Consider the following 24301-nt stretch of genomic DNA (forward strand, 5'->3'; position numbering starts at 1 on the left):
CTTCAAAACGGATGGGGTCGTAGGTCAATTATGTGTAATTGGGTTTCACGGCTCGTAGGCCGGAAGGGTCTGTTATTATGCTGCTTGACTAACTAAATTTAAAAATTTTTAAATGATTCACTGGATATTAATTATATAGCCATTCTGAAAAGCATCCCTACTTGAAAATTATCCAAAATATTTTAATTTTAGTTTATCACAACAAGTTTGCATTATTCCCTTAAAATATCAAAACCGTTTTCTGCTGTAAAGTAAGTTTGAACTTACAGTCACCGTGTATCATTTTCTCCCTCTTGATCACTTGGTTTTGCCCCGATCCTGAAAGATAAATTTAGTACTTTTAACGCCTATTCATGAGATTCAAACTTAAAGCACGTTTTTGGTTTTGTTAAATTTATGCATTAAAACCACTCTAAAATTGTCTTGGCCTGAGAGAAAAATAAAGATTGCACCTATGGAGCTCACTTCAAAAGCCGACTCATCTGATCGGAACATCCCAAGGCAAGTAAGGTGAACTGGTAATCTTAGTAACTTTCCTAATTTCGTATGAATGAACTTGTGTAAGTCACTTGCACCAACTAACTCACATACGCTGGACCTCCACCCATTATTAATAATGTGAATAGTGGAATCTTTACAGCAAGTAGTAAAACATGGAAGTCTGCAGACGTCATGATTGAAGTAAAAACACAATGCTGGAGAAACTCAGCAGGTCAAACCTCTCCAGCAAAAGATTGCATTTTAAAATTCATTACATTTTTTAACTCCCCATGCTTAACATTGGCAGAGAAATCAGTTTAAATGTTTCTATAAATACAAACTCACCCTCTATTAGCGTGTAATATAACTTGCCTGATTCTGAAAGATTTTGCACGATAGGATCGTCCTTCTTTTTGAGATGAAAAGGAACACCTTTAATTGGAGACTGATCCGTACAACAATGCACAGTGACACATGGCAAGATATCACAGAAGGTTACTTCAGGCCAGGTAGTTTCAGTTTTTAATGTCGTATAAAATGAGCTTGCATTCTCTGCTAAAGAATAAAAGGCATAAACTGGCTTGTTACTGCGGTGGAACACTCATATATGCATTGTACAGGTTGGGCCACCCCTGATACTGTAACTCCTCCCCCTCAGGATTTCTAATAGAGGCAGTACCGCCCAATCCCCTCCCTCAGTATTGCCTTGGAATCAGGCCAACAGCATGTAAGAGATGCCTGTAGGTTTACAGCGATTAAAGCCTATTAATCTTGACTTCTGGCCTGTTGGGTCTTATTGATAGCGCTACCATTACATTTTTACTCTATTCATTTAGCATTTTGAATGCATTGAGAGAAATAATCTACCTGAGAAAGTTGTATGTGGAGGAACAGTAGATTGATCAGTTGTGCTCAATGCTTCTGAAACAAAGCTGCAATGGGAAAACTACTGTCATTAAAAAAAGGTTTTACTGACTAAGCTTCTTATCAAATACAAAATGATCTAAAGCAGAGTCTTTTATTCCATTAGAAATAACAATTTGTGCAGAGGAGTCTGAAATAACATCAAGAACAGAATTTTGAAGAGAAAGTATTTACAGTACCTGTTATTCAGATCTTTGATATCAATTTTCTCATCATTCAATGTTAACACATAAAGTGCCAATATCAAAATAATACTGTCACAAAACAAAACAGGTGTTATTTGCCACAAATTAAAATTCTTGACAAGTATATAAAAGCCTCTACCTTTCATTATAAGAATCAGTTTCAAAAATAAGCAACTGACAATTTATTCAGTAAGTATGCAGTCCAATTGAAAATCCTGCTTACTCGAGTTATTAACTCATCCTAAATAAATTAAATATTTATTTAAATACATCATCTTTCAAAGTTGTCAACTAAAACATGCACAGAATTGTAAGATCTTTTATGAGAAATCCTGCATGCTGCATCTCAATCTTATGCTGTGTAGATAGGATCATACACTTGGTGGATTACACCATAAGTAAATAAAGCTCATTATTCACTTATCACATGTGCAATTAAAATCTATTTTGAGGTAACATGATTACAGTAGTAGCTGTCCTTGGCATGAGATAAGAATGAAAATGGTTTGTTGAATTCAGGACGGAGCAATAGAAATTATAGTTCACATTCAGGATCCGAGATCATTAATTCAGGTTCTCGGATCACAAAGCAAACTACGACAGGCAAGACATCGGCACCACACAATAACTAAAACAAACTCTTGTCATGAAGGAGGGCAGTGCACATAAAATGATTTCTCAATTGTTGTTATTTTATCAACTGCTCTCCACACTGGGGGCATTTCATATTTTTGCCATGGATATTTCAATATCTTCATGTGGAATTAAAAGTCTTTTATTTTATGGTAGCTCAGATGTATTCCCAATTTCTTTTCAATGGTTAATTACACTCAGTGGAAAACTAAGCAGCAAATATTATGAAAATATTAATAATTCCACAGGCTTTACAAATTATTTAGATCCAGACAATAAAAAGAGATGGTAAAAGTATCCTATAAAAATACAATGCCTCTTTTTTCTTCACAGCTTCAAATATTCTCTTGTACACACAACTCACTCCAGTGCACATCTTTTTTCACCATTGACAAAACTGTTGAATTCTTCTGTTCGATCTTTAATTTGTAAACCTTACATCACCTAGTTACAATGGGTTGAGTCTCCTTTTTCAGCTGTGTTGATATTGTACTCTGTTACTGCTTTGAATCCTAACCAGTATAATGTCTGTATGAAGAATTCTATTAGAATTCAAGGGAGGGACAGGGAGAGGAGGCGTTAATCTACAGAGAGGAGATGTGAAAATTGACATTAGCTGGTGTTGAGAACTAAAGACCAGCCAATGACAGAAAGCTTTAATGATTTGGGGTGAAAGGATTAGCAGAAGGGAACAGAGTAAATAAATAAATTGAAATGTACTCAAAAATGTAAAAAAATACATATATTTATGTCATTAAATAACACCAGACAAGTTTTCCTCCACACACATTTCCTAGGAAGATTGTTCTTCGGAGAGCAAGAGATGATCTTTAAGATGACATCGGATTTCAATTTCATTGACTGATTAACTGCAATGAGGAGGAATGAACACTTGCCCTGAATGGGGACAAGGAGGGATTGAGCTGAATGCAAGACTACAAGGCAACGGTTGGCCCGAAACTAGAAATTAATTATGCAGAATGTTAACGGCAATTTTTCTTTAAAAACATTGCAATTCAAAACCAGTATTAATACAAACTATGCTTACCAAAATGCCATGACACCCAATAAAGCCATGATGGCAATTTTGAAAATCTTTTGAGGAGAGCACTCTCGTTTAAGGTAGGCCTGGAATTCAAAGAGTAAAGATAATTGGTGCTTCTAGATTAATTAATTTAGTGACATCAGACACCTTTTTTGAAATAAGTAAAGACTGGGTTGTTTTTTTTTAAAATCACTAACTCACAAAATAGGAACACTGAACAAATCCCAAGAAGGAAAATCACATACTGTTATGTGTAAACCTGCGTAGAATATGATATTTTTCTAACTCAGCATTAGGAAGTTCTGTCAAAACTGTAACAAACTGAATTCCATTCTTAACCTATAGTCACACACGGATGCTAGTTTCAACAATATTGCATTTCTTGTAAGAGAGATGTACCTTAACACATTTAAAGCTGAGTGTTCTTTCAAGTGTAATTTTGAATTCATTTCCTCAATATATTCTTTGTTTAGTTAGTTGTTAGATTCCCATTTCTTAACAAAGGTAAGTAAAAGTTCAAATTTCCATCTGTCTATGATTGAATAAAATTTGTGACCTTTCATTGAGCATCTGAAAACATGTTTTAGTGTTGGGAATTCATGTCAGTTTAGGGAACATTGATGCAAAGAGAGGCAAAGGTAACATTTCTAGTCGAAGTTGTGTTAAGTACTGCACTTCCTGATCCATAACAGTAGCTGTAGGTCAAAATTTCAAACAGTGCAAGACATTGTATTTCAACTTCCTTTAAGTATCAATCATTTTTTTAAAGAACATTCACTTTTCATTTATAGTTTACATTGCTTATCTAAAATTACTGAATAACCTATTTTCCAGTGCAACTTTGATTTTGGATTTTTAGTTTTTCTAAGATATTATCTTAACTATAGCATTTTTTTAAAGATTCTTTATTGAGATGAGCATTTAGAAGGTTTTTTTGATTTCAGAGTTTTTCTTTTGCCATCTCTATTATATCCAATCACATTTTTAAACCTTCTTTGCAAGACTTTAATGACTGGTACAGATTGGGCACTAAATGTTTTAAAACACATCTTTATTGACAACAATTTTGCATCTTTTCAACAATAGGTGGTAAACTTTAACTTATCTAAAATTCTTTTTTTTAGATATTTACACATTAGACATTTTGTTCAATCTTAGGTTTTTGATTTTCCTGTAAATATTTCCAAATATTCCTGTTACATTTTTTGAACTACACCCCACTTATAAAGGTTTAATGTCTCTTATCTATGGCAAAGTGGTTAATTTAAGACAAACCTCATTAGTTAAAATCAAGAGTGCTCTCCAAAGAGGTTTGGGATTCGATTTTTAATTTGATTTATACGACTTCCTTTTGAGCAAAACATTGTTTGCAGCAATTTAAAGTGGTCAACTGAGCACATATGTCTAAAGTTAAACTGTCCCATTTTTATTCAGATGTGAATCCTTTATGTGACAAATGTAAAACACTTTAGTTGATATGTTCTGGACCTGCCCTAGTTTAGAAAGATTTTACAAGGATATTTTTTGAAACACTATCAGTAATTCTGAATTTAAAATTGGAAACTTGCCCTTTAATTGCTCTTTTTAAAAACATCTCAAGAGGATGATATATTACTGACTTCCATTCAGATCCAAATTTTTATTGTTCACTTTGTTGATAGCTGGACTTGCAATTTTGATAAAATAGAAAGATAATACCTTACCTACACATGCACGCTGGCTAAACAACCTTGCTTAAATCTAGAAAAATATTAGAAATGCTATCAAGGATTCAAATATTAAATTCCAAAAGATATAGGGCTCATTTGTGGACTGCTATCATAATCTTAAGATTTAGTGTTGTTCTGGAATTTTGGCAACACGCTATCCCTCTCCAAAAAGGTGTTACCTGATACATACATGTCAATTTTCAACCTTGCTTAGAGGAAGGGGTTTTGAAATTTTTCCTCCTTTTTTTTCTTTTGTGTTTTTTTGTTGTTCTGTTTTATTTCACTATTAAGTGTGTGCTCTGGATTCCTCAATTATAATCATATTTGTAATTTTTTTTCTAATTTTGTAGCACATTGTATAAAAGACAGAGACCCTTTGAATGTAGCTTCATATCAGCCAATTTCTTTATTGAATGTAGATTATAAAATAATAGCGAAATTATTGGCAAATAGACTTGCTAAGTATTTACCTCAATTGGTACATGTAGATCAGGCTGGTTTTATTAAAAATTGGCATGCCTCTGATAATATTCTTCGAGTGATTTTGTTGATCAATGTATCAACAACCCAACCTACCAATGGTAGTTGCTCTCGATGCTGAAAAAACTTTTGATCGGGTCGAATGGAATTTTTTATTTAAAGTCTTGAAGATGTGTATTTTCATGCCTTTTATTATTTATCCCAAGTTAGCCTCGAGCTATTCTTCGATCTATTTTTAAGGATCTCAGTGCTGTTACTTAGAGAATTCCAGGATATTGACACAGAATGTTATCCAATTCCAAATAAGACCTTAAGACCATAAGATAAAGAATATGTGAAGTAAAACAAATCTTTTATGCATTCATATACCTTGTGTTTGGCCTTAGCCGGTTTCTTTGCAGGTACCGAGTTGCTCGATTGACTAAACACGCTGCAATATAGTAAATAAATTTCAATTTAAAGAGCTTTTCACATTATAGATTTTAGTTGATTTCTCTTAGCAGATCAAGTTATATTTATACATAAATAATACATATATATCATAAACAAGGGTTCCAAAACTGATCCCTGCGAAACATCGCATGTCATGAATCCCAAGCCAAAATAACGTTCTTCCACCAGCACCCTCTGTTTTTGATGGGCAAACCAATTCTGAACCCAAACTATCAGTTCACTGTGCATCGCATGTCTCTTTACCTTCTGTATCAGCCCACCATGAAGGACCTTGTCAAATGCCTCACTTAATTCCATGTAGACAATATCTACTGCCCAACCATCTTCATCATCTCCTCAAACTATGGTAAATTAAATGCTACAGGATTGTATGTAAAGGACTCACTGAAGTTCAGCCCAGCTACTGGAAGGGCTCTGTGGGTTTGGCTACAGTACAGGGTTGGGGTGATCTCACCGCTAGACACTGAGGGGTGAGGCCCCATGGAATAAACTCTCAAACAATTCACTGATGAATATTTGAAAAACCACTGAAATGTTGGCTCTTTAGTAAACATAATAATTGGACTGCTTGTATAAATCTAGGCATTAGCAACAAAGTATATTATGGGGATAAAGGATACTGAAATACCAATTCTCAGGCACCCCCTCATTTGTCAGGAAGGTGTAATCGTGACTGCACTTCCTGAGAAGACTGAAGCAACCGAAGACAAATCAACCTTCTACAGGAGCTCTAGCAAGAGCGACTTGGCCGGCTGCATCACAGTATGGTACAGTTGTACATCATTACATAAAATCTTTCAGCTGCTTCTGTCGGGGAAGAGATCCAGGAGGATCAGAGCCAGCACCACCAGGCTGAGGAACAGCTTCTTCCCACGATCAGTGAGAATGACCAAAGGAACTGCTCACAGTCACCATCCAATTCCACAAAATAATATTTATTCATATATATGAATACGTGTCCTGTATATGCATTGTTGTCTATATGGTGTTATGTCTGATTGCATGTCTGTGTGCTTTGCATCAATGACCAGAGAATGAATGTTTCGTTAGGTTCTACTTGTGAAATCAGATGACAACAAACTTGACTTGTCTCTCCCCCTGGTATACATACACTGATACTCTGGGAAGATAGTATCAAATTGGGTTGGCTCCTGAGTCATAACAAAAGAGTTGGATACTGGTAAAATGGCATGCATCTCACCTTGCATTCTCACTTAGTTCCGTACCACTGAGAATAGTGCGGTGACCACAGCCATACGGTGAATAAGCTCTCTGTCCCCTACAGGTGACAAATCGATTGATAAAACAGACAGATGTTTACTCAAAAAAACACAAGTATTTTTTTATCCAAAACTTGAGATGGGGGGGTTGCTAGGGAGAAAGGGAAGGGCTTAGAAATTAAACGTTTAGGAAAAATCAAAAACATCAAACAGGTGAAATAACATGGAGCAAGTTTTCAGTATATATCTAACAAGTTATTTCATAACCAAGTGATTTAGAAATGAAAAAATCAAAAACATTGCAGATGTTACAAATATCAACCAAACACAAAAAAGTGCTGGGCATCCTCCACAGGTCAGGCCACATCTGTGGAAGAGGATCATCTCAAGCCAACACAAGTTCTGACCAAGGGTTTTCAAGCTGAAATGTTAATGTTAACCCTCCTTCTCTTCCCACAGTTGCAGACTGACCTGCCGAGTCTTTCCAGCATTCTCGGATTTAGAAATGTGCCCATTAACTGTTCTGGCAAGCTATTTAGGCATATTCCCTTCTGGTGGAAAAAAATACAGCAAAAAGAAACCCCAACTTTTGTCAGCATGCAGCAGAGCGATCGTCTCTTGCGGCCACATGTCTAACGTGATCAGTACATGGAAGAGGAAACAGAAGAGATAATGCTGCATTGGTTGCTGCTGTGCCATTACAAGGAAAACTGCCTTTGTAGAATCACTCTCCTCTTGATGCAATCGGGTGAATTCATGAATTTTAAGGAAAGGAGAGATAATAGATCTCACATTAAACTAAACAATGTTTCCTGCTTCTGTTCAAGAAAGTATGTCCTATTTTATTGAAAACACACAGAAATGCTGGAGGAACTCAGCAGGTCTTGCAGCATCCACAGGAGGTAAGGATATATTATGACATTTCATGCCCGAGCCCTTAAATTTAGACATACACCACAGTAATGGGCCTTTTCAGCCCATGAGTCCATGTAGACCAATTTACACCCAATTAATCTACACCTCCCCCCCCCCCCCCCCCCCCACCGTATGTTTTGAATGATTGGAGAAAGAAACCGGAGCCCCTAGGGAAAACCCAAGCAGACACAGGGAGAACATACAAACTCCTTACAGACAATACGGGATTCAAACCCCGGTCCTGATCGCTGGTGCTGTAAAAGCTATGCGCTAACCACCTCGACAACCGTGCCACAATGTATAAGAACAGGAAGGCATCAGAATAAAGACTGAAGACTGGCTGGGAGAGGAGTCCAGGCCAACAAAAGATGTTAATTGGAACTCTTTTATTCTGCAGCAGATGTGAGGCAGTATTTATATCGATTATTTGTGAAATTAAAATGAAGATATTTGAATCATAATATAGAATACTAGCTATCCTAGTTAATTGTAAGTTTTCATGAAATGTTTTGACATGACTAGGATATTACAGGAGTAATGAAAATGAGTTGTTGAATCAAGTCATACTTAATACATTTTATTTCCCCCTAAAAGAGTGGTGTTTTCTTTTGCCCCCCTTTTTTTAAAATGTCCTGAGAGATTCACATCATTACACAAACATTAAGTGATTTCTGGGTTATTTTTCTCCAGGCCCCTTGACACAAGTTATCAAGTCAGGATGGCAGACCATTTATATTTTCACTTTCACGAATAGAGTGCCACGGTTGGGGTAATGGTTAGTGCAATGCCTTTACAGCGCCAGCAATCAGAACTGGACTGGGATTCAAATCTCGCGCTATCCGTAAGGAGTTTGTACGTTCTCCCCGTGTCTGCGCTGGTTTTCCCCAGGGGCTCCGGTTTCCTCCCACCATTCAAGAATGTAGTGGGGGTGTAGGTTAATAGGGTAAATTTGGTGGTATAGACTCATGGACCGAAATGGCCTGTTACCGTACTGTATCTCTAATTTTTTTATTTAAATTAATACTTTTTTAAAAAATTTCATTCAGGGGATCTACCCATTTAGTGTGTCTCATTAATGCAGCTTTGTTTCAAAAGAGATTCATCACTCGAAGATGTAAACTGTAGAGTATATTCACCTGTTCCTATACATTTCGCTCATTGTGGAGTTCATGCTTCCATTCTTCTTCATTTTGGCAAGACTTTTGTTCCAGATTTCTAACTCTTGAATTCTTTGTTCCAAATTGTTCGTCAATTTGCACAGCTCTTTCACTGCACCAACATTCTCCATGAAAATTTGATCCTACAGAATGGAAATATTCCATTTCAGTTAACAGAAGTGCAAATCCAAGTTTCTATGTAGAAAATTATTCATTTGCTATCATTTTATTAACTGTCAATTACAACTGTGCAAAAGTAAATGTTCCCTTCAAAGTAAACCCGCAGGATTTACTGAGGCTAGAAGATGGAAATCCTTGACAACGCGACTTCTCAGATATTGATGTCGAGTTTTACTTCTCTCCAAATGCCCATACCTCAGGAGCGAGTGACATAAAATAATTTGACGCTTAGCAGAGTGAATGCAAGTTATTTAGAAAAGGAGATCAATCAAGCAGACTGCCGTTTAAATGTGTTCAGGGATATCAATATGATTTTAAGGTGGTGGAATGGCTGAATATGTTAGTCAATGGCTTCAGTTAAAAGTGGCTCCAACCCAGTATTCGGAAATTAATTAATGCTAGACTAGCGATGATTAATTATAATTTTATTCATCAGCTATATTTAACGCTGGAGAAATTTTAAAAATTTGGTTTTAGTAAGTTGGATTCTTGTTTTCGATGTGATCAGACGGCCAAAACTTTTTTGCGTACTGTTTGGCTTTGTGATCGATTGCAACAGTTTTGGAAAGGTATTCAATCTGTTTTTAACAGTTTATATAATATCCATCTTGTATTAGATCCCGATATATTTTTATTAGGGCACATGCAATCATTAATCGATTTAGGTTTAGAGGATTATCAGATTTCATTTATTTATTTAGCTTTAGTTGTGGCTAAGAAATGTATAACACTTACTTGGAAAGATAGAAATATACTAACTTTAGATAAGTGGTATTTGGAAATGAAATTTTGTTTGACTATGGAAAGGATATCTTTTTCAATTCAGGATAAGATGTCTTTTTATAAGTTAAAGTGGACTCAGTTTGCTAATTATATGCATTTAAGTTTGATTTAAATATATGTTTAAGTGTGATATTTTAGTATTGACAATTTTTTTCTGTTGTTAGAATTTTTTTTTAGGTTAAGTTTTATCTCTTTTTTTTTGTAAGTGGGTATTTTTTTTCCATATATAATATTGTCAATTTTATTAACTCTTCACTCTTTATTTTGGGGGGGAGGGTTGGACTAATTTTAAGTTAGACTATTAATATTGTGTTACAATTAATGGGGGGGGGGTTATTTTGTGTAGTTTTCTGATGTAATATTGTAATCATACCTTTTTAATTTTTTTTTCTATTTTTCTTTAAATATAATTCTTTATTGTATTCATGTTATAAAATTTTAAATAAAGTCTTCAAAAAAAAAAAGGGCTCCAACCCTAGTTCCCCATTCTTCCTGTGTGACAGAGGACTCTTCTAACAATTAAAGGGCAACTGACATCACATAAATATGACACCAGCCCTGGAAGTATGATATGCAATTCAAAAATTAGCCATACATTTAAACCCTCTTGAAGAAGAAGAGTTTAAAATAATTAAGGGATGAACAGCATTGGTACGGGCCCACTGGGGACCACAGCACATTTAGGGGGGGGAGGGAGTGTGGCTACGAACTGAAATCATTAAATTTGTTTTTGTAAAATGGGTTTAATCAAATGACCTCATGACAGCTTTTGAATGAATTATACTCCCAGAAAAACCTGATTTGAGATATGAGCATGAAGGTATAACATGAAACGGAACACTGACCAGCACTTTTAAGTATTTCAGATTACAAATCAGTCAGATAGAGCAAAAATTCTAGGTTCAATTACTTTATCGACCATGAGGAAATTCTCGATCTTTTTGCCATTGGAGTAGGTCACCTCCCCAACCTCTCTTACTGCTGCAGGCAGAATTTCTTTCACTTCTTGTGCTATCATACCTACATAAAACAAAGAGAAATTGCACCATTCATGCAGTAATGACTGAACCAGAAATACAGCACATTAACATTTCGGATCACAAGCCCTTGCCGCCCAATTTGAACGCTTGCCGCCCAATTTACACCCAATTAGCCTACACCCCACCCACACCCCCAGCACGTTTTGAAAGGTGTTAGGAAACTGGAGCCCCCGGGGAAAATTCATGCAGACACAGGGAGTATGTACAAACTCCTTACAGACACTAGGAGATTCGAACCCCAGTCCCGATCGCTGGCGCTGTAACAGCCTTGCGCTAATCACTACGCCAACCATGTAGCCCCTTTAACCTTTAAACAGGCAATGTGTAAATATTAAGTGTTAATTTTTGACAATCATAAAGATGAAACAGATTTTACTAAATCATAATCAAAATATTATGAAGTGTTTTAAGCTAATATTGATTCAGATACAGTAGAATCTCCATTATCTGGCACCTCTGGGGACTGTGGATGCTGGAAAGGTAAATTTTCCAATGCCTAACTGATACACCTGCATTAAGAATACGCCGTTTAAAAGACGAAAGACTGTGCAAAATGTAAGTTAATTTGGGGGGAAAAAAAAATCAGTATTGTAATCTTTAATTATGTAAAATTCACTTTAATCAAATAATTCCTGTAACTTTAAAAATTTAAATTTGAACCCCAGTCACTGGTACTGCAACAGTGTTGCGTTAGCCGCTACGCTAACCGTGCTGCCATCATAATTAAACCCCACCCCCTCAACAGATAAAGCCTTACTAATTAATATACCTAATACTAATAAAGATATAGACTCTTACTAGGCAGGGATAGGGAAACACTTTGTGAGAGTCACCCAGCAGCGAGAACCATGCACCAGCTCTTCATCCTGGGTGCTGCCATTTTATTCAAACACAACTTTATTGAAACTTTATTCAGCAGCTGTGGGTGGGGCATGACCAGGGCACTCTCCTGGCTGAGTGTTTGCTTCCAAGGGGTTGTGTGTTGCTTCGGAGAACATTTACTTGTACAATTTTAAACTTATATTTAAAAGTTTATTTATGTATTTATTTATTTCCTCGATTATTTTTGCCCGTTGAGTTTCTGGTAGATTGAATCATGGGGATTTTACTGTATTTCATATTATATTCTTGATATCTTTAAGATGGTCAGGTGAAAATTAATAGAGCAGCCAGCACACAGTCAGTAAAAGAACCAGTCACATTAGTTCAATATTATTTCAATATTGGCCAAAGAAATAGAGTAAAACAACCAGTATCCAGCACCTGTGGCGATTTGTAGATGCCGAATAAGTGAATTTGCTGGTTGATTGAGGCTGCTGGTTGCTTGAATTCCAGATAACAGGGATTTTACTGTAAATAGATCCTTGTATATCAGTGGGGCACAACTGTTTTGAAGAGAAAGCTGGATTGGCAAAAACCACAACATTCCCGAGGATTACTCATGGAAATTCTGAACTTCCGTCCAGATTCGGTGACTGAATTGTCTCCAGGCAACATTCCAGTCATTTCTATTTTGCATTAATTAACTGACGTGCGTTTTATTTTAACTTAAACTTGTGAATCTCTTTCAAGTTATGAAGTGTTGTTTAAAATTTTCTAACTTGAACAATTTTTCTGGCAAATAGTTTTTTTTTGATTCATTGTGAATGATAAAAGCAAATTGAATAGACTTTGAATAGTTTTAAAAAAAGCTTGAAGCATTACCAGTTCCATGAGTACAATCTACTCCCATTTCTAACGCAAAGTCAGGCTTATAGTCATACTCAACGAGCCTCATTTGTGTTATCCGTTTTAGTTGTTCAGTTGTGTCAACCTACAAGATAGACAAAAACTTTCAATATACTTCATGCTCGTGTTGTACCTGTTGCACATTCCAGAGCAGAAATGATAAAGATAATTGTGAGGTCCGATCTCTTGATCTAGTGCAGGGTTTGAGGCTGTCTGTTCTTTTACAATGTGGCAGGTTTGTAAGTGGAGTAATACCCATCTGTTAGCCCTCAAATCAAATGCCACCAAGAGACTGCCAAGAAATGTAAAATGCACAAAAGCGCTGGAGGAACTCAGCAGGTCATATGGTATCCATCGAAAGTAATAGGCAGTTGACGTTTCAGGCCAGAGTTCTTCTTCAGGAATGCTGACTGAGAAGGTGGTGGGGGGGGGGGGGGGGGGGCGGGAGTTGAAGAAGGAAGAGCACAGTCCTCCAGCACTCCCCCAGAGGCTGCTGTCCTCTTGTTCATCTCTGGTAAACAAGGCCAGTCCTGAAAACCTCACAGACTAGGTGGAACTGAAGGAAGATCTCCCCATATCAACAATTGATAGAAAAATAAATCACTTTGCTTAACTCAAATTGCAAAAACCATTAGAAATCTGAAATAATATAGAAAATGTTTGGAACTTTCAGCAGGTCGGACAGCTCTGGGATTCTTTTACCTGATCAAAGGTCATTGACCTGCAACGTTTGCTATGTTCCTTTCTCTACACAAGGTGCCTGACCTGCTGCAATTTTGTTGTTATCTCACGTACTGTTTAATACCTCGTGGATATTCTCTTTTGCTCGCTTATCAGATGGATGCATGACAGCGCCCATTACTTTTACATTGCCGCACACGACCAATGCCTCATCGGGAGTGTCCGTGTTAATTCCCACGCGGCCATGACAGACAATTGTGTTGTGGGGGTGTCCTTGTTGCCATGTTACTTCATGGCCATGCTCAAACTGACTAGGATTTGAAGCCTGAAAAAGAATTCAAGGTGTCAAGTTTACTCTTCATTATTTAGATCTGTTTCATCAGGTTTACTTGAGAGGAAAGAAAAACACAACTACACATATCTCCAGAAAATAGAATTAGCACCTGAACTGCAATGATTTTACACAGAAATCGCCACTTTTACAGTGCAGTAGAAGCCAGAAAATCCAGACTACTCAGAGATTGGGTCGGTTCGGATTTTCCAGATTCTTGGGCAGTTAATTTTAAAAATCAAATTTAAGGAAGAATACAGAAGAGGTACATTTTGATAGCTTATTCATTAGCAAATACAGCATGTTTCATTTATCAAAACGAGCAGTTTTAAAGAAAAAGAAAAATGCTTCTGTGCATCTGTGGCACTTACACATGTACGCATGCACATAAAATTTTTTAAGTTTTTGAAAAGTATGGATCCTCGGGTGGAATTTCTGTAATTGTTTAAAACGGCATGGATGGCATAATGGTTAGCACAATGACTTTACAGAGCCAGCGATCAGGACCAGGGTTCAAATCCCACACTGTCTGCAAGGAATTTGTACATTCTCCATGTGGGCTCCAGTTCCCTCCCATTTTCAAAGACATACCAGGGGTGTAGGTTAATCGGATGTAAATTGGGCGGCACGGGCTCGTAGGCTGAAATTGCCTGTCACCGTGCTAAATTTTTTTAAAATTAAATTTAAAAAGGGAGGCACAGTTGGCTTAGCGGTTAGTGCAAGGCCTTTTCAGCTCCAGCGACTGGGACTGCGGTTTGAATCTGGCGCTGTGTGTAAGGAGTTTGTATGTTCTCCCCATGTCTGCAAGGGTTTTCCCTGGGGTCTCTGGTTTCCTCCCACCATTCAAAACGTACCGGGGGTGTAAGTTAATTGGGGCAGCTTAGACTCATGGGTCGAAATGGTCTGTTACCATGCTGCATGTCTAAATTAAAAACTTAAATTTAAAGACATCACAATAGCCATCTGATAAAGCCGGCAACTTAATTTACTAGTGTTTGCAACCTTCTTCCATTATAAATAACAAAAATACATGAAAAGGAAAGGACACTATAATGATTTCCTATCCTTCTATGTAAAGGAATTCAATAAATTAGGGCCAAGTTGAATCTGCCCTTTGTTACAATCAGTCTTCTTCTTCTTCTTCTTTGGCTTGGCTTCGCGGACGAAGATTTATGGAGGGGGTAAAAAGTCCACGTCACTTTAAACAGTGTTTTCAAACTGCCCCCCTAAACACTCATTCCACCTTAAGCAAGCCCTATGCCATAGGTGCTCTGTGATTAGTAAGGGATTGCTTAAGGTGAGTGGGGAGAAAAAAATTTGAAAACCACTGTTTTAATCGTACCTAATTGACTTGTTAGGTGCACAGTTTCATAGCTCCAAAAGAAATGGGCCAATGACAATTTTTCTCAAGCAAAATATGTTGGTAACAATTGGATCTCGAGCAGTGATTTTCAATCTTCCCTTCCCACTCACATCCCACCTTAAGCAATCCCTGACTAATTCCCTTCCCACTCACATCCCACCTTAAGCAATCCCTTACTAATTCCAAAGGACTTAAGGCATAGGGATTGCTTCAGGTGACATGTGAGTTTGGGGGGGGGGGGGGGTGGGGGGCAGTTTGAAAACCACTGTCTTAAAAGAACAGTGTTTGTACTTAAAACCAATAATGTGGCAAATGGAATGAAATAATGTTTAAAAAACTATAATTCTCAGTAATTGCTTTATATTACACTCCAAATTTATGCTGTTTTCCTTGAGGTATACATTTATTAAGAATGTAAAAGAGGTTAAATAAATTTTCTTGAATGGAGTTGAGTTACAACATATTTACCCGCACAATTATTTTTTCCGATGTATGAGCAGCTAGTAAATAACTCTGGCTTTGACTGACGGCATGGAGAGAAACCACAAGCATAAAATACCTGAAAAAGGAGAAAATCCGATTGTGACAAAAATCTGCTTTTTGTATTTCGATGAGTTACTAGTGAATAATTTTTAAATGACATACTAAGATTGAAAATGAAAATTAAATAGAACCAAAACATACTGCAACAATACAACTGGTTTATCGAAATCTGGAAAAAAAAAATTTCCGTCGACCGCTGTTCATGGTTGGAATTAACACAGTAACATTTCCTTGCACACTCCTTTTGTAAGAACACAACACAACATTTAAATGTTATTTCAATCACATTCTACCTCTGATCGGGATTAGGTTTCCCCTTCTTCCTCATGTTGTTTGTGGTTGTTTCACCAAAATGTAATCTTCCTAAAGTGATTTTTGTTATTTGATCTCCTGGCAAATCAACCCTTTAAAAATAAATAATCTGAAATTACTTTAAACTATAAAAGCAGGTTGTAAAAATGTGGTGAATTGGCAAGTGCATTCAATGTAGGTTTTATTAACAGGTTGCTGGTTATCAACTGCAGTGCCAAACTGGGACCGAGATCCAACCGGAACCATTTCAGTCCCAATAAAGTTGACAATCTACCTATTAATCCTAACAAATACTTACAAATATCCATGATATAGGAGCAGAAATCAGCTATTTAGTCCGTCATTTCCGCCCCACCATATCTGATCCATTTTCCCACTGCCCAGAATTCTCTCCATAACCTTTGATGCCCTGGCTAAACAAGAACCCATCCATCTCTGCCCAAAGTACAACCTCCGACAACTGCCTGTGGCAAAAAAAATTCCTCTGGCAGAAGAAATTCCTATGCATTTCTGATCTAAGTGGACATCCTTCAATTCTGATGTCACTGGCGTTACCAAGGGGGGCTGTGGCTGCACTGGGTGACACCATCAGAGGCGGTGATACCAAAATGACTGTCTATAAAATATTTCAGCAGAAATGTATTTTTTAAATTTAAAAAAATCCCTGTACAACGTAGTTAGTTATGACAACAAAAACATTTTTCGTAAGTCCAACTTACATGTATCAATATATCTACAAGGCTAAAACTCTATGCTAATTTACTATTTGAGCCTTCTTTTATGCACTCAGTCAGAGCCCCCCCCCAAGCTCAGCACTGCCACCACCGCCCCCCAACCCCGCTCAGCACCAATGCCACCGCCAACCCCCCTCCAACTAAGTGTCACCACCACCACCCCAGACATACAAGGAATACAAACCTGTTCCTTATACACTCAGTACACTCGTACAATTCATGGGCTGGGGGGGGTGACACCATGAATTATGGCACCTGGTGACACCAACCCTAGTGATGCCATTGCCTGGTGTGCCCTCTTGTCCTAGACCAATCACTCTCAACCTTTCTTCTTCCCACTCACGTACCACCTTAAGTAATCCCTAACTAACCACAGAACACTCGGTGCTCAGTGGTTAGTAAGGGATTACTTAAGGTGGTATGTGAGTGGGACAAAAAGGTAGAGAGCGACGGTCCTAGATTCTCCCACCATGCGAAAAAGTCTTTCTAGATCTACTCTGTCCATGCCTTTCAACATTCAAAATGTTTCAATGAGATTCTCCCCCCCCCCCCATTCTCCTAAATTCCAACGAATACAGACCAACAGCTGTCAATCACTCCTTATATGATAACACTTTAATTCTCAGAAGCATTCCAAATTTTGTTTTAATAACTATTTCATGGTCAGGAAGGAATTCTCAAACTTTTGAGTTCATTGACTGAACTAGGATTTAACTGAAATCAGTGCGTCTCTTGACCCTAGGATAACACTGCTCCTGCTACACTGAAAGAAAGAAGAAGCTTCACTACATCATCCTGAAACTGTTCCAACATTCCGCGATATAAATTGGTGACAAACACAGGGATACTGCGAGTTCAACACATCAGTTAACCCATTTTAAGAACTAAGGTCATTAATACTGCTGATGCAAGTCTCATTTCAATATACATCTTTATATTCTTATCGTGATGTGCAACGTTTCTCACTGACAATCAGCCATCCCATCAGTGTATCCCTTGGTGCCAAGGTTTTCAGTTCAACTTCTTTTGAAAAGAATTTGATAATTGGCAAAAATTGGAGACCACTAATAACACCACCTTTGGAAAGCTTTGATAGAGAAAGTCATTCAAGAACAAGAAAAAATAACCTGCACAAAAACCAGGGCAGAGAGAAGAGATTGATATAAACATATATTCAAACATCAAATAAAATATTGAAATTAAATTGGATAAGGAACGTGTACTTAACATACTGAAATGTTTATCTTTTAATTTATTCATGTTTAACACAATTCTGGCATTATGTTTTAATACCCAATTTTTAAATGAAAGTAATTAGCATTAAATCATTTCTGTTGCCATCCTGGCACAGTATATTACACTCCCAAAATTTGTTCCAGCTTTCTGCCGACTTCAATGGGCATCACTGATTCCTAAATGCATTTCAAAATTGTTTATCCGTGAAGTGGCCGTGTAATGAAAGCCAAACCAGCAAGTCATTCCTGATTTCCATATTTATCTCCAAATGTGCATTCACCAGGAGTTGCCCAATTTACTTTCCTGTCACAGTAGAGATTATACTTTCCTAATATCCTCACTGCATTTTGTTTGTGGGTGAAGCTGAATATTCTAACTTAGCTTATGCTCCATTTTTAAAACAGCATTATTTTTAAATAACTTCATTGTACTTTTACCTTATTGGATTAAAAAATTTCTTGCTGCGGTCTGGTTGTGATTGCTCAATGATGATCACCTGATTTGTAGCCTCAGCCTGGGAGCAAAAAACATTATTGACTTTTAAATGGACCTCTCATTTGGCAAAAGATGAAAATGATGGCTTGTTCTGTTGAGAGTGTGCACTCTCATCCTCGACTTTCCCACTAAATTCTTAAATTTGGACATATAGCACGGTAACAGGTCCTTCCAGACCACAAGCTCTTCCCCACCCCCCCCCCCATATATCAATTAACCTATCAAAAAAACAATATATCAAAAAAAATGCATGTTTTTGAAGAGTGGGAAGAAACCGAGCACCCAGGGGAAACACTCAGAGACACGGGAGAGAATATACAAACTCCTTAGAAGGCGCAGGATTTTAACTCGTGTCGATGGTGCTGTAATAATGTTGAACTAACCACTACACGAACCCCGCCACCTTACTGAAAACATCTTTTCCACACCCACTCTATCTCGCCCTTACGAGATTTGGTATGATTTGATGAGATCCATGTTTTGCACCGAGGACTGGAAAACACTATTTCAACTGGTTGTACTTATACATTCAGATAACAATAAACTTGACCTGAGATCCCCTCTCATCCTTGGAAGAAGTGGGGCGTGGGGGGGGGGGGTTAACAAAGTTCTTGAACTAGAAAATAGTTTTGACACTAATTAATAAATACAAGCTCTTCCAACCCTTCACAAATCAATGGATAGGATCAGCTATTCTGCACATTGCATTGCAGAGAGACAGTGGGTCCCCAGCCTCGAGTCCCAACCAAGAATGCACTGATTGAAATAGTGGTGGGAGCAGAATTCACTCAAAATAACTTTTGCAGCAGAATTGGATAAATACATGATGCTAAAATGTCCAGTTCTGGGGTAAGAGCAGGGCAGCACAGATAATTAAATAGTTCCCTCAGCCTGATAAGCTTAATTATTAATAAAGCTTTTAATAGTAGAATAACAAACTAATCTATTACTTGTTGGAGCAAGCATTCATGCATCAAAGTCAGAAACAATTATTTAGAGTGTTTTTTTTACTATTACAATTGTTTGCATTTTATTTGATTCATTGGTGATAACAAGCCAGTCAGGATTTCCATTTAGCAATTAGAATAATTAAAATTGGTGCTGAGAGAATTTAGGTGATTGCAGAGTCTTTATGGAGTCCTTTAATCTATAAAAATTAAGTATTGTTGCTTTGAAATGAAGGCTTGAAATACAGTCAGTCGAGCAAACTGATCACACTGCTTTCATTGCAATGGACCCAAGTCCTGATGAAGAGCTCCAGCCTAAAACATGGAGTGCCTTTTGTTTCCTATGCGAGACCTGCTAAGTTTCTCCAGCATTTTTGGGTGCTGCACTAGACCCTGGCATCTACAGAGTGTCTTGTTTACCTATGCAGTTTTTATGACAATCATTCATTGTTACTAACAATGTGCTTGGCTTCACTGGGTGGGGCATTGACCATGAAAGTAAGGTGGTCACGGTGCAGCTACATAAAGCTTCGGTTAGGCTGCACTTAGAATACCGGGCGTGATTCTGGTTGCGCCATTGCAGGAAGGTTGTGGAAGCTTTGCATAGGGTATAGAAGGGGTTTACCAGTGTGGTGGAACCACTGTATAGCTATTAGCAGTGTCTGTATGGGCTGGCCCGCCCCCTGCACCTGTGACTCCTCCCCTCAGAACCCCCATAAGTTCTGATATGCCCAAACTCCTCCCTCAGTCCCTGCCTTGGAACCAGGCCAGCAACATGCGAGATGTGCTGTTGTCGTAAGGTGATTAAAGCCTATCAATCACAACTCTCAGTCTATGGTGCTACAACCAGGAAATTGCCAGCTTTAGAGGGTATGAGTCATCAAGAGGGATTGCACAAATTGGGCACGCTCCAGCCAGATGGCATTAACACAGTGACGTCACTAGGTTTGGTGTCACCTGGTGCGGTAACTCATGGTGTCATTCCCCCACCCGCCCATCCCATGGATCGAGTATACTGAGCTTAGAAGAAACGTGCGTGTTCTTTGTAGGTCCAGGGTGGCAGCGGTGCTGAGGTGGGGGGGGGGGGGTTAGTGGCAGCTCTGGGCAGGGGTTGGGCTCTGACTAGGGTGCATTAGAGTTCAAAATGTGCATTAGCATAGAGTTCTAGCCTTGTAGGTATATTGGTATATGTAAGTTGGGCTTACGAAAAATGTTTTTGTTGTAATAACTAACTACAGGGATATTTTTTATTAAAAACATAAATTTCTGCTGAAACACTGCACAAAAAGTTTATGGACAGTCCTTTTGGTATCACCTTGTGCTTTCAAATATTTACTAAAATTTCCGCACTCAAAATGCAAAAAGAAGCTGGACTTCCATGATTATCGTGGGAGATACCTGACAAAAGTACAAAATCATGAGGGGCCTCAATAGGGTACACAGGCAAAATCTTTTCCTCTGGGCATAACATTTAAGGTGAGGGGATGAGGGAGTTCAAAGGGAGATGTGTGGGGCAAAGTATTTTACACAGTGACTGGTGGGTGCCTGGAAGGGCTGCCAGGATTAGTGGTGGAAGCAGATACAATCGGAGCTTTTGAGAGGCGTCTCAGAGGAGGCCAACCTTTTAATTTTTAATTTAGACAGACAGCACAGTATCAGGCCATTTCAGCCCACGAGTCCATACCGGGAGTGTAGGTTAATTGGGCGGCACGGACTTTTGGGCCAAAATGGCCCATTACCGTGCTGTCTGTCTAAATTGAAAATTAAAAGGTTGGCCACCCCTGAAAGGGATAGAGAGATATCAAAGAGTCTGAAATTCTCACGTGTTGTGTTCTATACACACAATGAATACTAAACCATATTGTGCAAACTGGTCTGTTCCTGTACTGTACTGGATGTATGATGCTCTTAACTCCATTATAGTACAACTATAACATCGGGATGTTAATGGTGCCATATCTGGCAGGTTTTATAGCCTAATGAATGGGCTTTTTTCTATTAATACCACAACACATTTTTATCCCACTTTTTAAAAGGATATTATGCAGCATTATATCAAATAATTCTAGTGAACCAACCAAGTTTAAAGAAAGTGCAGGTAATGAAATCCAAGTGAATTTAAACAGATCATGGGACACAGAGCCTCAGCATGTTGGAAGTGAGCGTGGATATCAGCATCTCATCAGCCAGATGCTGTATCACAGAATTTCTGATTAGTCTGAAAATGAATTGCTAGATTCTTACTGTATTAATTTAGACAATATTTTGAAGTAAGTTAGTTGTTAATCTAAGTTTGTGGCCAATTGTTCCAGATAACAATGCTGAAGCTTTTATGTAAATCGACAAAATACAATTTCTAGAAATCTCTAATATACACTATAATGGTGAACATAATCTGTTCACAAAACTATACCAGTAACTTCTGCTGAGTAGGGATTTAAATTAATGAATTTACAAGATACAAATCTATTTTAAAACTTACCTTTACTCCAAAAACTTTAAGGAAGAATGTTTCAATTGGTTTAAGGCCTGTAGATGTTTTAACATATTTTGGATCCCCATTCAAGCCGACATGAATTGTAACCTGGAAGTGGTTTTTCTTTTGACAAACAAAGGAGTTATCTGCTGTTGAAAAATGAAATCCTTTATCTGCATCCACTTGATATCCTGGAGTGGGTCTGTAAAGAACGGTAATGCAGAAATAATACTAGCTTTCACTGTAAGAGGAAAAAAATAATAAATTCCTTCTGAAATTAAAAACATGAACACCTGAAAGATTTTCAAATCATTTGAAAATGTATCTGCAGTTTTGTAAAAATGAAGCATTTCTCACATTTAATATATTTTTTTAAAATATGAACACACTACCTTTTAATCCGGGATAGATAAGCTTTTTAGAAAGTATACATCAACATTTGTAAATTGTGGTGAAAGTTGCACCTAGAGTTCAAACAATCGGCAGCCTCAAGCAACCAGCAAAAATAAAGGAGGAAAATAAATGTTTTAAATTAAAATAGGTAAAAATATGAGAGTTTTAAATTGTAAAAGTAAATGTTCTCAATGTTCTCTGAAGTAACATAAAAAACCTTTAGTGAAGATGGGAGCAAATATTCAGACAGCGGAGGGCCTTGGTTGGTTGGGCTTTGCTCGTAGCAGCTGTTTGAATTAAGTGTGTGAAACACCAATGGATCACCCAGGATGAAGAGCTGGTTGATGCCGCTCGCCGTTGGAGTGACTCTCAAAGTGTTCCCTTATCCCTGCTTCATAAGAGCCACCCGGTTGAGAGGTTTTATCTGTAAACTTTGGGAGGGGGGGTTAATTATCTATAACGTTATTGTTCGACTTTCGGGCAGCAGCATGGGGGGGGGTGGTTTGGGAAGAACCTGCAGATGAAGCAATGGTTGAATGTTTTCAAAGAATGTGAATGAAAATAAAGTTAAATGCTTTAAGGTTTATATATTCATGCAAGTGAAAATAATCTTTATTGTAATTAGGATTTTTCGTATAAACTCTAAAAACCTGTGACCAGACTTAGCCACAATTTTTCAAAGCAAAATTCAAACAAAAAATGTGTACTTACAATTCATTGTAACTACTGTTACATAATGTTGTCCATTGATTAAGTTGGAATGGGTGCCATTTCAAACACGGACACCCCCAGTCCACAGAAGCTCCTGTTTGACTGCTGGAAGCCTCATGGTATTCTTTGGAACCTATTTTTCAGAAAATCAAGTGTGTACATCGACATGGCTGGACTTAAAGTAAATTAAAAGAGAGCTCAATTTGAGCTAGGTGGCTTTGGCCAAAATGAAATCTTTAAATTAAAATTGCAACCAATTGCTTGCTTTTCTAGTTTTACTCAGAAAGTTTCAAAAGTAAAGAAGATCTGTCGATGAAAATTGATAATGACATTGCAAAATGAGAGTTAAATAGCAATGCAATGAAATAATGGTTTATTAAACAAATATCGAACAATACCTGTACTTGGTAAAGCATTCCATTAAAGGAAAGTAGTCCAATGTGCATTAAAATCACATATGCGCTATTTTCAGTATGTGCTCAAATTGAACATAACCAAAAAAAAGGAAATGAATTTTGAGCTAATATTTAACATTGGGCTTGGCTCAACTATGATTTTCATACACACCAGTGTTATTCAATGGCACATTCAGCCAGTTCCTTCCTACTTTCCCTGACCGCTATTTCTGAACTTCAATTATTCTTCTCTTTTGTTTATTTTCCTAAACAGACACTATGTATAAAACATGAAAAGTGTTTCTCCACCCTTATCAGCTTTCTAACTAAACTCTCTCAGTGATTTAAATTAGCTATGGGCAATACATACATTTTCCATGATCAGTGTCAGATTAAAATATCTTGCAACTAATTTTAAAAACAACACAATGGTAACTTTAAAAAAAACACTTGGAATAAAGTTGTTAAGGCCACTTATTTCAGCACAAACTTAAGGATGTGACTGGGATCTATTTATTGCCATTTGAAGAGTGGTACGTTACCAAAAGATTTCATTGGGTTTCCCGCAGGTCAAATATGGACCATGTAGCTGTTGGCCTTTTCTCGGAGGCAGCTCTCTTGCCTCATTCAGAAGATTGTTGTTCAACCTCCATCTTAAGACTCAAGAACAAGGTCTTCATATGTCAACACTGATCCATGAAGCAAGATCTCCAATGTAATTTTGTACCTCAATGCTGTTTATAGGCTTTCTT

General features: G+C 37.5%; 1 protein-coding gene across 1 annotated transcript in view; it reads right to left on the reverse strand.

Annotated features, from left to right (window-relative positions):
• The window catches only part of LOC138745237 (myelin regulatory factor-like protein), a 46800-nt gene that overhangs the window by 10825 nt on the left and 11674 nt on the right, over positions 1–24301 (reverse strand). The window contains exons 8-22 of the mRNA XM_069902300.1: positions 23155–23287; positions 22057–22252; positions 18570–18646; positions 16144–16254; positions 15776–15866; positions 13738–13938; positions 12909–13017; positions 11075–11184; positions 9181–9344; positions 7111–7188; positions 5826–5886; positions 3271–3350; positions 1584–1658; positions 1348–1412; positions 268–318 (exon numbers count right to left, since the gene is read on the reverse strand). Of these exons, the coding sequence (XP_069758401.1) occupies positions 268–318; positions 1348–1412; positions 1584–1658; positions 3271–3350; positions 5826–5886; positions 7111–7188; positions 9181–9344; positions 11075–11184; positions 12909–13017; positions 13738–13938; positions 15776–15866; positions 16144–16254; positions 18570–18646; positions 22057–22252; positions 23155–23287 (1602 nt within the window). The remainder of the gene's footprint in view (positions 1–267; positions 319–1347; positions 1413–1583; positions 1659–3270; positions 3351–5825; positions 5887–7110; positions 7189–9180; positions 9345–11074; positions 11185–12908; positions 13018–13737; positions 13939–15775; positions 15867–16143; positions 16255–18569; positions 18647–22056; positions 22253–23154; positions 23288–24301) is intronic.

This window comes from Narcine bancroftii, chromosome 11 (assembly GCF_036971445.1).
Source record: "Narcine bancroftii isolate sNarBan1 chromosome 11, sNarBan1.hap1, whole genome shotgun sequence".
NCBI classification, from domain to species: domain Eukaryota; kingdom Metazoa; phylum Chordata; class Chondrichthyes; order Torpediniformes; family Narcinidae; genus Narcine; species Narcine bancroftii.